The 13,375-nt window shown below is 31.9% G+C and overlaps 1 protein-coding gene across 1 annotated transcript; it reads right to left on the bottom strand.

Moving 5' to 3' along the window:
- Positions 1 to 1,650: 1,650 nt before the first annotated feature.
- On the bottom strand, positions 1,651 to 12,935 carry LOC123302502 (peroxisomal targeting signal 1 receptor). Its single transcript, XM_044885454.1, has 9 exons — positions 12,534 to 12,935; positions 10,037 to 10,285; positions 9,559 to 9,694; positions 9,240 to 9,334; positions 8,228 to 8,387; positions 7,849 to 8,095; positions 7,267 to 7,432; positions 7,034 to 7,191; positions 1,651 to 5,849 (listed from the first exon to the last, which is right to left on the bottom strand). Exons 1-9 carry the CDS (start codon positions 12,912 to 12,914, stop codon positions 5,621 to 5,623), a joined length of 1,821 nt encoding a protein of 606 aa, XP_044741389.1. The 5' UTR covers positions 12,915 to 12,935; the 3' UTR covers positions 1,651 to 5,620.
- Between the last annotated feature and the right edge of the window lie 440 nt (positions 12,936 to 13,375).

Below are 13,375 nucleotides of genomic sequence, written 5' to 3'. Positions count from 1 at the left end.
ATGTGTCCAAAAAATAAAACAAACAAAAATCTTCGAGTGATTCTATTTCAAAAAGCTATACGAATTTGAGTTCGAGAAGAATCTAGAAAAAATATCTCGATTCATGAATTTTTACATCCAAAATTATCCACTAGAAATTTAAGGCAAATTTTTATTATATACAACCCGCAAAAATAAAAACTGGATACTTTTTGTTTCGTTAAAAATATATTTACAGGCATGCAACTTTGGTATCCTTGGTCCTTTTTGTCTCTACCAGGACTCCTTTTTAAGGGTAGAGAAATGAACTTTCAATGTTTTTTCAATGAAGTTCAATGTTTGTTCTGACACACGGCACGTGTACTCAGCGCTAGATTTATACTAGACGCACGCAGTGGCGGCAAAATTTGTTTCGTGGGAAAAAATCAAGACAAACATTAAACTTGTTTTCTTTTACAAAGGGTCTTTAATATTCGAATACCATGACAACACTTTAGAATATATTGAAGGAATCTTAGAACATATTGAAGGAGCGTATCTTCAAGTTCACTTCTGTACCCCTAAAATGAGCCGTAATAGAGTTAAGCCATAAGTTACATGCCTACAAATATTGTGTATTTTTAACGAAACAAAAAGTTTTGCGGAATGTATAATCCCTTTTATAGTCAGAACGCTTCATACAAAAATGGCTGTTAATCAAACAAATATACAATCATGGGGGTACCGATGGGTTGTTATTATTTATGCCGATGCATTTCTATCTAAATTTTATCGTATTTATTCTTATAATCGTCGTGCCTTCAATTTTTAAGAAACGTTTGTATATTTTGATGTATTTATTTAATAAGATGCTGTATTATAGACAAAGTTTAGGCTAGGTACTAAACATTCTAAGACGTATTATATTTAAGGGGTTAGATGTAGTCAGAATTTTCAACAAAAAACGCGCTCTAGAACGTTCGAAAGCAGGTAGCTAACAGTAGCTGCTACGTATAATGCTACGTAGACAACATCAAATAGATAATTTTGAAGCAGCTACAACGGCTGAAGAACTATTATATGGCCCAAGAATTAACGACTCAGAGTAAGTAGTTAAATAATACGTATTAATTTACGTAAATTGAGTGTAAAACTTCATAAAACTTCAGATGCGTTTTTCTCAAAACTATGTTTTTTGAACTGACGCACACGAAAATTGACGCACAATATTTACTAAATTTCAAGATATCGATGAAGAATGAGATCTACAGAATTCAAATCTAGAGTATTTTTTATCATTTTAACTAAAATAAAAATTCCAGATTTTCCCGGTCGGTTGCCACTCTGTGGAAACACTTTCCTCTGTAATTTAGTCAATAGTAATTCGACAATCGGATATAACAACCATATTTGAACGGCTTTTCTATGTCTATATATCTATAACAACCATATTTGTACGGTTTCTTCAATATCGATTTTGATTGTAATGCAAAAAAAATAAAAAATAAAATAAAATAAAATTCTGAATTTCTCAATAAAATTCTAAATTTCAACAAAACAAACAAAATTTGATAAACGTAACAGTTTCACAGCCATGTTCTCAAAAACAAACAAACGAATAAACAAACACAAAATCTTTTTTTAGAATAACTTAAAAACTAAATAACAAATTTCTATTAAAGTGGACTTTATACCAAGAAATGCGTAAATTTTTTCGAAACTTTTACAAAGTGTCCCAAATAAAATGTATACAACGATGAAATTTCAACGAGACGGATCAACGCGACACATAATTATTTGTTTGCGAGATAAAATAAAACAAGAAATATCGTAAAGAATCATTCGGAAGACCGTGATTTTCCAACGGCCCCATAAAAGAAAGAGAGAATGTGAAGCACAAAATTAGCTACAACCACTGATTTGAAGGAACTATCGTAAACAACTATTCGGAAGACCGTGATTATGCAACGGCCCTATAAGAGAAAGAGAAGTCAGAGAAAAGTCTCAGCAATCTCTTAGAAAATCTACACGGCAAGCTACTTTGTTGGGGAATGAGAAGCACAAAACTAGCTACAACCGCTGATTTGAAAGCAACCATTGATTTGAAGGAACTGTCGTTGATTTGAAAGAACCATTATACTGACGAATGTGAAGCACAAAACTAGCTACAACCACTGAGTTGAAAGCAGTTATTGAAAATAAATATGCCCAAATACCAATAGCAACGACTCGGAAAATTTTGAATTCCATCGATCAACGTTATCAACTATGTCTGTACTATAAAAAGGTGGCGAGATTTTGTGATTAAAATTGTTCCAGAATGATACTAAAATTCCCTGACATTTACCGGTTTCTCTAATCGATCGCCACCTCCTAGACAATGATCAATAATCTGAACATTTTCGATAGGACCCTGGGTTCCTACATTAGTTCACAGTATTTAAAATTTAAAAATTTTTCTGTATCATAATAATTATAGACATTACAGGCATTAGAAGTATGTATACATTTTTTTGAAACACTTTGTATATTCGAATAATTTTTTTTTTTTTAGATTATAAAATCATATCGACGAGGATTTCGCTTTGTTAGATGTCAGTTAATGACAAGCTAGTTTGATACACTCATTGACGTAGCTAAAGATTTTTCCGGTCAATGGCCGCCATAATATTATCAATGGAAAAATAATATTTTTGAGACATAAAAACTTTGATTTATAATTTCTTTTTATTTTAAATTAAAATGCATTTTTTAATCTTAATAAATTTGAACTATATTCAGCCATTCAATCAAATAGCTAGGCAATTGACTTAGATCGATAACGTTTAACTACTTGCCTAGCCCAGTCATTTAAATTTAGTTCTACTTTCTGCCACCTAGCGTTGAAACCCAAACACTTTCTCACAGTTTGATTGCGTTGACGCAAAAAAAATAAAAGAGTGTAGTGAAAAAAATTGGAACATGATAGCAATAAAAACTGATTAATCTGTGGCAATTCAGTTACCTTTTGATGGTCAGGGATTCCAAACTGTAAATGCACACTATAATGTTACGCTTCGAAAAAAGAAAATAAGAAATAATGAACATTTTCAAGTATATTCAACCTTTAAATGATGCAATAATATCGGAATCTTGTCCTTGGTGTCACTGTCCCCAGTTACGCCACTGAAAAGGATAGTCTTGGTATAAAACCACTTTAAATAGAGAAAAACGTCAATCTGCTGTGAATATTCTTCAGTATCGACTCGAATAGATTTCTTCGAAAACTTTTACATTAATTATTAATATATTTTTATTGCGAAGACGAATTTTTATATAAACTTTTCGAAGTCGATATGGACGAAAATTTCTGTTAAAACATTTAATATGGCGGATTATAATTTACATTTTTTTTTTTGTTAAACATAAAACAGAATTATAAAAAAAAAGTTGTCCAGGAAGTCTAACGTCGTAACAAGTATGGATTTAAGGGTCAGATAACGCTTGTATTTGGTGAGCTTTTTTTTTTTAGTGAAAAAATAATAATCAAAAAGCAACTCTGCTCTGTTTTTACAAGGTGTTTTAAAACTTACGTATTGTGAAATAATGACTGATTCGTTAATATCAACAAGGTGATGATCGAATTGATTTCATGAAATCCCTTTACTTTTTTCTAGTTATTCCACGGTTATGGTAAAACTCAGGCTGTTTTTGAACTTTCATACAGAACTTCACCAAAATTTCCTGACATTTCCAGAATCTCAAAATTCCCTACCTTATCCAGATTTTAAAAGTTTTTCAAATTATGTGTTTTTGAGAAAAGCGTCAAAGTTCAAACTTAGGTAATAATACACGCTTTTAAGAGCGTAGATATGGTATAATTTTCTGATCCAATTACCTCCAAAAATTGTATGGATAAAACTTTCTTGTCAACAAAAGTGAGTAACGACACTTGTTTTCATTCACGTTATTGTAAGAGGTATTTTACAGAGGTAAAATAGTGGTTGTCGGATCACTGTAGCGTGAATGTATAAGACTGAACACTCTTATGTGTAGTGGCATTGCTATCTTCACCGACAGCCAAGTACCGCTAAAATCCTTCAGCTCAGTCTATCCAACCCCAAAGGTAAATCTGGTATGGGTACCTGGACACAGGGACATTCCAGAAAATTGTGAAGCCGGCGAGCTTGCTAGAAATGGCACAATGCTGCCGGACAAAAGCATCAATAGACATCTGCGAGTTCTATTTTCGAACTTCAAGTTACTCCTTAAAGAGAATACCTTACAAAAGGCCAATCTTAGATAGAGGGAGGAACGTGCTTCTACACTACAAGACAAGACAGAAATGATCTGAGTACAGCCGTAGCCGTTCTGAAGATCTTTATATAACTTCCAAGGGCCTCTATTAGCAAAATTGTTGCGGCTACTACAGGATACTGGCTAGGTGGCAGGCACGCTGAACGCCTGGGTCTGAGAGCGTATCATGACTACTGCTGAAGCTGTTACAGTGAGGAGGAAGAAGAAACGATATCTCATCCTCTCTGTCACTGTCCAGCTCTTGACACGAGAAAGTGGACTCACTTGAGCCAGCTTTTCTTTGACAATCTTATCGACCTGAAGTCCGCTGACGTCAAAGCATTCCTACTGTTCCTAAACAGCTACAAATGGTTCAGGAGTAGTGGCCAGGAATGGGCCAACCCTTTTTCGATATCAAAACGGACCCTCCTATGGCCTAAGTGTGTCCCACCCCAGGACAACCACTCTAACCTAACCTGACCTAACCTAACAAGTATATTTGGAGATTTCTTGAAAAATATAATAATTTAATTATCAGGTGAATAATACAACAGATATACGCTCTCAATACCATATAGTACTATTTCCTATTCAATCTGGTATACCGCAGGGTATCGTCCTGGGTAAAATTCTCTCTTTGAGTTAAATCGCGGACTGATTCCAAAAAAAAGACTTTGAGCCTGTAGAAAGTTTTGATCTAATAATAAAAAACTATCAGAATCCATTGTATCAGAAAATTTCAGTGAAATCTCAATTTAGACGTAACAGGGTCCTTTAAAATTAAAAATTGAAAAAATACAAGAGCGTTTTGACTTTTGATGTCCACCCAACAACAGTTTTCGTCACAAAACAGATGCAAAATCTCATGCTGTCGTATTTGAGATAAAATCGTAAGCATTCTTACAAATCACAGCCAGTATATCGTTTACGAATTAACTTTTGCCAGTCATGTGGACTTGGCCGAATAATTTTGCAAATATTTACGCTTGAGGTTGTTGAAAAAGAAAAAAAATTCCTTTAATAAAGTTATTAAAAGAAACAAACGTATTAACTTTTAACCAGAGCCAAAATTGTGTTTTGTTTTGCACCCAATAAATACATACAATTTTTCTACATTATTTTGGGCAGAAAATTTCGATCGTTAGACCTCCGTTTATATAATATAATTTACACATATGTATATACAATAAATAATTTACAGGAGAAACAAAAAGTCTCGTTATCGAAACATGTTTCATTTCACAGAATCAATATCCCCGTCACCCTTTCAACAACCCACAAAATTAATTTTTTTGTCCCGCTCAATTTTTTGTAAAACACACAACAACCCATTATTGATAATCTGTTTGTTTTTTCAAATATTTTTGATTAGTTCCTAAATAAAGATTTATTCATTTGTAAATCCTAATGCCTGATTCAAACCGTTCAAATCTCTATTATCTAATAGATGTTTTAAATCTTGTCGTCCCATTAAATTACAACACGTTCGAAAAGTCATCCATATTGCGTCGGACATTATTCGATGTACGTCTTTTGGTATATTATCACCTAATATTAATCGTTCTTGAATTTTTGCTTGTTGATTTAATGCTTCGATAAAATGTTCAGCTGCTTCCCTGTAAATCATGAGAAATTTTTTAAATTATCTGTTTGAATATCCTGTATATACCGAGTTGTTTTGTTTAAACATGGAATTCAAGTTTTCTTTTCTTGTGAGTGGAATTTCAAGCAGTATAATCTGAACAGTAACAATAAATTCATCATCTTCTGGGTACAAGGCTATGCAGTAAAGTAAAAGAACTTAATCCTTCGGAGGGCTAGAACCAGTTACCCATGGGAGAACCTTTTAAAGTTTAGACAATAAACTTCTCGGAAATTTTTTATCGGTTGGAATGGCTCAAAGAATATCTCGAGAAACTAAGAATGGAAAATGAAATTCATTAAAAATTCCGTGGAAAAAGCCTTCAATCAATAACCTTAAAATAATATATAGGCCTAAGTGAAGCTCACTGACTGACCGAAACAAATTCTAAGACACTTCCAGAAGTGTTCGAAAGATGCGGTTTTTTTTGCAATCGACGCGGAATTGATTGAAATCTACTGGAAAAATCGGAAAAATTCAACGTTTTTCATTGCAATCCCCCCGAAAATCGGAAAAATACTCCTAAAAATTACGTTTTTCTGATTTATACGTGCTAGGAAATTGGGATCTTCACCAATCGACCCTTAATAAAGTCAAATTAACAGAATTCTTTAAAAATTTTTATTACCTACACAGTAACCTCCCGAAAATAGAAAAAAAAAAAACACCCCAAAAACTACCCTTTTTACTTTTATTCACGTTAGGAAGGTCGGGTTTCTTCCATTAGACGTGAAACATTTTCAAAATAACAGGATTTTTAAAAAACGTAAATTTATCCTTCGCAACCGTTCACAAATGGGAAAAACACCTCTAAAACTACCCCTTTTTTTCTTTACAAGCGAGAAATATTTTTTTTATGTAATGATTTTTTTTTGTGACGCAGTCAAGACCCAGACAAGATAGATTATGACACGAGAACTAACAGGAGGATTGAATTAGAAGAAACTCCTGGAAAAAGTTTTATAAAAACTCTTACGCGATAATCCTTGGAACGAAGACTACTAGACTGGACTGAAAGTGGCTTCTCATTAGAGACTTAGAGAGAATATTGAAAGCGTATAAAGAATTTGAAGAGGCTTCGAGAAAATTTTTTGGAAACAACGTTCTTTTTAAATGTAAATGTTAATATCCAAGAAAAATAAAACTTTTAGTACTCACCGATAAGCTTTTAAATTAATACATGCAATGCCCAAATTATATCTGGCTCGAATAAAACCAGGATTCAATTCTAGAGCATGTCGATATGCTGTAACTGCTTCTTCTGACTGACTATTATTTGCTAAAGCAGCACCAACACGATTCCATAAGCGCGGATCCTAATAAAAATAAAAAAATAAACAAACAAAATGTGGAAATCGATATAAAGTTCGTTTTTGACGAATAAAACTTACATTAGGCTTTACTTGTAAAGCTGTATTAAAGCAATCAACAGCTTTATTATATTCACTAGATAAGCAAAATAAAACTCCTAAACATGTTTGAACCTCTTCATCAATTGTTGACCGATCCATGTTTACAGCTTTAATTAATAAATCTTCAGCTGCTTGAAATTGGCTTCTAAAATTTAAAAGAAAAACTCGTGAGTAGCAGAGCTTCGCCACTATGGTCATATTTCCCCTCATTAATAATAATAATAAAACATAAGAGGGATAAACCAAGGGGGTCCTCTGTACCCTCCTTGAAAACAACCTGGTACATTAGAGCTAAAAATAATACATTATTTGACTATAAGCGTGCATACTATTACCGTGCATATAGTCCAAAACATTTTAACAATATTGTACGGAGATAATAGCCTTAAGGTCGTTTACTTTACTTATTGCGTTACATCTGGTTACTAAGGCCTGGTTAAGTATGTAATAAATTACATAATTGATTAAATGCCCTAAAAATAGTGACCACAAGTTGCTAAAACATGTGACAAAGACAAATCGTGACGATAAAAGCATAAAATAAAAATTAAATAAACTTACTCTGACATAAAACTTGTAATATTATTTTTTATCGGATTTTCCACATCGAATGTGACCAAATGTGAATATTTTGGATGGTTTTTAATCCAACGTATTAATGTATTGCATGCTTGACTTTGGTAATTTTCATTTGTTTGACTAATTGCTAACGCTTGTAATGCTTTCAAATTTGTTGGATCTAAACGTAAGCATTGTTCTAATGCTTGTATCGCTAACGGGTCTTGTTCATTTTCAGCTTGTGCCATACCTGAAAATATTTTGAATTTTTACTATCAATAATAGCTCCATTTCCAGAAAACGGGAAAGCATCAACCGAATGTTTTCAGGTAGATTTTTACCGTACTGTCTATGACAATTATGGTAAATAGAGAAAACTTACCCAACAGTAGCCATGCTTCAGCATTCTCTGGTGTTTTTTGACATGCAGCTTCAAAACATAACACTGCAGACGGTATATCATAGTTTGATAATCTCACTTTACCCATTTCAATCGGATTTTCAATTTCACTCATTGGATTTGTTGTGGAAAATTTGTAGTCCTAAAAATGCGAAACGAAAATTTAGTTACTCTAAGCACACAGTCCAATAATTTAAGTCTATGGTTTAAGAATGAATTTAGATAAAATAAGAGAGAGAATAAGTCTTGGATATGGTAAATCCCTTATAAAAGATTTTTCATTTAAAATGAAATGATAGTTTACTTACATCCAGGAAGTTCGGTTTTGGCCAATATTGACTTTTTCAAACAGTTGCAAGAAGAAATAATAAGCTTGTCTCAAAGACATCCAAAGGCAGAAATAATTATGGGTGGGGATTGGAATGCTCGAACTGGAAATGCAGAAGGTGATGATCAAACTGAAGTGGATAGATATTGTTGTTCTTTTGCGTATGATGTGTTAAATACTAAAATAAGGAACAGGAAAAGTAAGGATAAGGTTTTGAATAAGGATAAGGTTTGCCTTGTTGTACTTGTGACCATATTTTATTTTATTTTATTCATTTATTTCTGATTGGACATTTAGTTTAAAATTTCTATTATTTATATTTTTCATGATGTTTCTTTTTGTGCTATGTAATCTTTCAGTTTTATTCTGATTTTCTGTGTATAACTTATAACAATGTATTACTTTGATTAGCCAATTGGCATATCAATAAAGTTTATATATATTTAAAATGATAGAATTTTAAACATAACATGAACAATTTTTTTTTTTTTTTTTAATTTGAAAGAGCATTTTTATGATGTCCACGTCTATTCCACCCACGGACAAATCATCCTACAACGGGGGAAAAAAAATTCATGTATAAGTTGTTTGAGTTTAAAATTCGATCATTTTTACTGGAAACCCCTTTAGTTTTGTTTAATATAAGGTCTAGTATCGATACAGTACCTGTGATTGTTCATTAAATGATAGCCAGTCGTGTTCATCTTCTGATAATCGTTTCCAATTATCTTCCAAGGTTTTCCAAAATTGTGCGGTGCTTTCTATAAAGTAAAAAGAAAAATTGAAGTCCTTGACTTTCTAGTTAAATATGAGGTAACGTTCATGAGTTAAAAAATGTCCATCGGTTGAATTCGCTGAAATAGGATCTTCAAATAATCAAACGGTTTTTGGAAAACAATGGAAAATGGAAAGCCTTCTTAGTGCTACAAATTCAACTGAAGGGCATCAGGTATATGAATATAACGGTTATACTAAATTTAATTACCTGCTGTTTCACCGGTATTGGATGTAGAAGTTGTAAACTCTTCTACCCATTGATCTTCTAAGCCCCCACGCTCCAAAACCTTACCATTTTCAATTAATACTTCTTGATTTTCCAAAAGTTGCATAAACTTTACAAACTAGATTAGGAAAACAATTTTGCTTTAAATTAACTAACAGTTTACAGGGTGTTTCAGGTTGAACGGCACATTAAAGAGTGATGTCAAATCAATAATATCCCCTTGTGGGAACTGAGAAGATATAGGGGCTGTGAAAGATATAGCGTACTCTTGTGGACGTTGGAAACCTTTGAAGGGAACAATGAAATCATTTCTCAAAACCCTTTATTTTAATTCCATTCTATTATTTAGACGGTCAGGCTGCATATCTGTCGCAACTGCCTTTCAGCAGGACGGATCACTGGTAAGGCTAGATAGGCAAGTCTTAAGCCAATGATAACCTATTTCTTTTCAAAAACTTACCTTCGAATATTGCATATCCGGATCACCTTCTAAGGTTTTGGCAACGGCCCCAGCTGTTGCTGCCAAATCATCAGTTTTTAATTCATCTTGTTCACTAACATTGACAACCTCACCCCCACTTACTGTCGGTTGCTGTGATAAATATTGTTCGGCCCATTGTGGTCCAAATCCTAATTCAAAATTTTCATTTGTTTTTCCATCACCTTGTTGTATATTTGACCAAACTTGTTCATTATTTGCAATTGATTCCTAAAAAAAAAACATAATAAGCACTAGAACTCTGCCATTAAGCTCATACTTTTTATTGATAAAGAATTTATGTTTTTTTCATGTTTTTGAGCAAATGAAATGTAAGTAGAGAAAGATAGCCACTCTTAGATAGCTACACATACATTCAAGTCACACACACATAACTGATATTCCCATATAATACATACTATATAATTTGCGCCCTCAAGGATAAACAGAGACCCAAGACCCAATTGATTTATGTTGCTCATTTACGAACTCGACCTCACTTTTTACGTCCTAAGCACTCAATACAAATTTCAGCTTGATATCTTTTTTAGTTTTTGAGTTAGGAGTTATCGTGGCCACAGACAGACAGGCGGGCGGACAACCGAAAATGGACTAATTATTTAATTTTATGAAATATGGGTGTTAAAAAATTGTTTTTTTTTTTTATGAGAATCAACTTTCTAATTGAAAGTTTTATTCTATCTCTTACTGTTTATAATCTAAATTGGCTATTAAAGCAACCCGAAGAACTAGATCCAATCTGGTGTCAGAATATAATGCCTCCGATCAAATTCAACAATTTTTTTAAAGTTATTTTTTGATTGGTTAACTAAGAAAGATCAGACCATAAAACCAAAATTTATTGTATCGTATAACTGAATTGTTGAGTCCCCTCAACAATTTCATTTTACCGACGCTTATGCTGAAGAGTGAACATTTTATTTTTGTATTTAAATGATTGATGTCAAATTATTCGATTTTAATTAAAAACAAATTGCAAATAGTATTTAAATTAATTTGATGTGGATTACAAAATTATAATTGATTGATTAAGTGATTTACAAAATATTTAAATGTGATAATCCAATCATGGATTAAGCATTAATTAGTTTTGTATTTTAGGATTCCGTTTCCAATGGGCAACAAAAAAACTCAGAGCTTCATCATTACGGGAAAAAATATGACCTAAAATGCTCTAGTTTTAAATGGAGTTTTTGTCTAAGATTTTTGGACGCATGAAATATTTACATAAATAAATAATTTAGAGTCCTCCAAATTGTACTTTCTGGGCGGCTAATTTAACTCTAAAATAAATTTTCAGCTCCCTAGCGCAATTTTGAAGAACAGGGAAGATACACAACGCCTTAAAGACAACAAAAACATGAGAAATGGCCAATATTTTGAAATTTTAATCTATACACGGTGTTCTGTTATTGACTGCAGATCGTGGGCCTACAGAATAAGCTCTCATAAAGACGATAGAAAAAGTTATTTACCAATTTTGGATCTGAGCCCTAATTTGAGCGCTACAGATATGACAAAAATTGATAAATTTGTTTATTCACTGAATATCATTCGATAACCAGCAGTCAATGATAATCAGTAGATATTAGTAAATTTCATTTAACTTAAGAAGGGATATCAACTGATTTCATTCGATTATATTATTTTGAAAAAACATTTTAAATTAAAAAATTATTTCATTGGTTTTTGTCAAATCCCTACTTTTTATATTTTTATTATATTTTTGCAAAAAAACATTAGATTATTAGTAAAAAACAAATTACGTCACACAAGGCATGTCTTTAATTGAACGTAAACAAACAAAATTGTTAAAACTTAAAATGCAACTAGTAAAAAACTTTTGTTTGTTTAGGTTAAATTAAAGACACACCTTGTGTGAGCAATTTTTGTCATCCCTGTAGCAACCAAATTAGGGCTCAGATCCAAAATTGATAAATAACTTTTTCTATCGTCTTTATGAGCTAATTCTGTAGGCCACCGATTTGCAGTCAATAACAGAACACCGTGTATATATATATAGAACAATTTGTGTTGGATCTTTGAGAACCGAACAGATAATTTTCTGGTTTACGAAACTACATTGAGCCCTACCCCGAAGATCCACAACTTATGTGATTTAATTCGAGTTCCACATTTGGCAAAATTTTAAAATAATCGCATTATTTTGGTCACGCATCAAAAATTTGACCAGAGAACGTTATACATATATTTTTTTAAGAATTTTATAACATTACCTATAAACATTTCAAAAGTAATTTCAAAAAGATATTAAAAAGTTTTTTATTTCGATTTTTGGGATGAAAGCTGTTACTAAATATATTAACATTATCCTCGAAAGCTAACCCAATATCGATTAGTTATAAATGATTGTCACGAATTACCCGAATATCATTCGATAATTTCAACAATATAAATTTGTTAAAAAAAAAAATTTTATAAACATATTTGAACTTACATTAAATGTGGATCCATTATTAATATATTCATCCGCCCATAAATGATCCGTAGGCTCTTTTTGTCCAACTTCCTCTAAATGTAATGTTTCTTTAACACTAGGTCCTAAAATTGGTCCCATCATATGATGATGTTGATTCTCGATTTCCCGCATCTCCTCTAACAAGTTATCCATACGAAATGTTTGCGGGACAACCATTGTCTCTTGCATAAATTCCTGTACCAATTGATCAGCATTTGGATGAGTTTGAAATTCTAATGGTACTTGACCAAAATTTGGTAATTTCTCTGTTTTTGCTAAGTCTTGTGTAAAATGTCCCGCAATTTGTTGCAGAGCATTATCTTGGCCACAATCACCCTCGATTAATTTACGAAATGCCATTTTTTTTTAAAATTATTTTTACACACGTTATTTTGAAAATTCACAAACTTTTTTTTTGCACTTTGTGTCCAAATTCTTTAATTATTATTCAGAATTGAATAATAACTCTACAAGAGTTACATCGACTTTGAACTATTGCCATAACCTTAAATATTCTAACTTTGTGTTAGTTTAGTTTCAAATCATTACACGATTGGCGAAAATGACATTTGACAATTTGTTTACAAAAAAAAAAAAAGTTATATAAACAATTTTTTTCCTAATTAAATTTGTTTTATTCTGGAATAACACTTAAAAAGAAATGTTTCAAACAAAAGATCTAATACTTTATTTTCTTTTATTATCACAATATTTACTTTTATGATCTTTTTATAAAGAAAATATCATGACTAACAATTTTTTTTAAACTGAAAACAATAGTTTGTTTCAGAAACATATAAAATAAATTGTCATTGTAGTGA

This window comes from Chrysoperla carnea, chromosome X (assembly GCF_905475395.1).
Source record: "Chrysoperla carnea chromosome X, inChrCarn1.1, whole genome shotgun sequence".
NCBI lineage: Eukaryota > Metazoa > Arthropoda > Insecta > Neuroptera > Chrysopidae > Chrysoperla > Chrysoperla carnea.
Note: the sequence above shows the minus strand (reverse complement) of the source record. Positions and strands in the feature narration are given on the sequence as shown.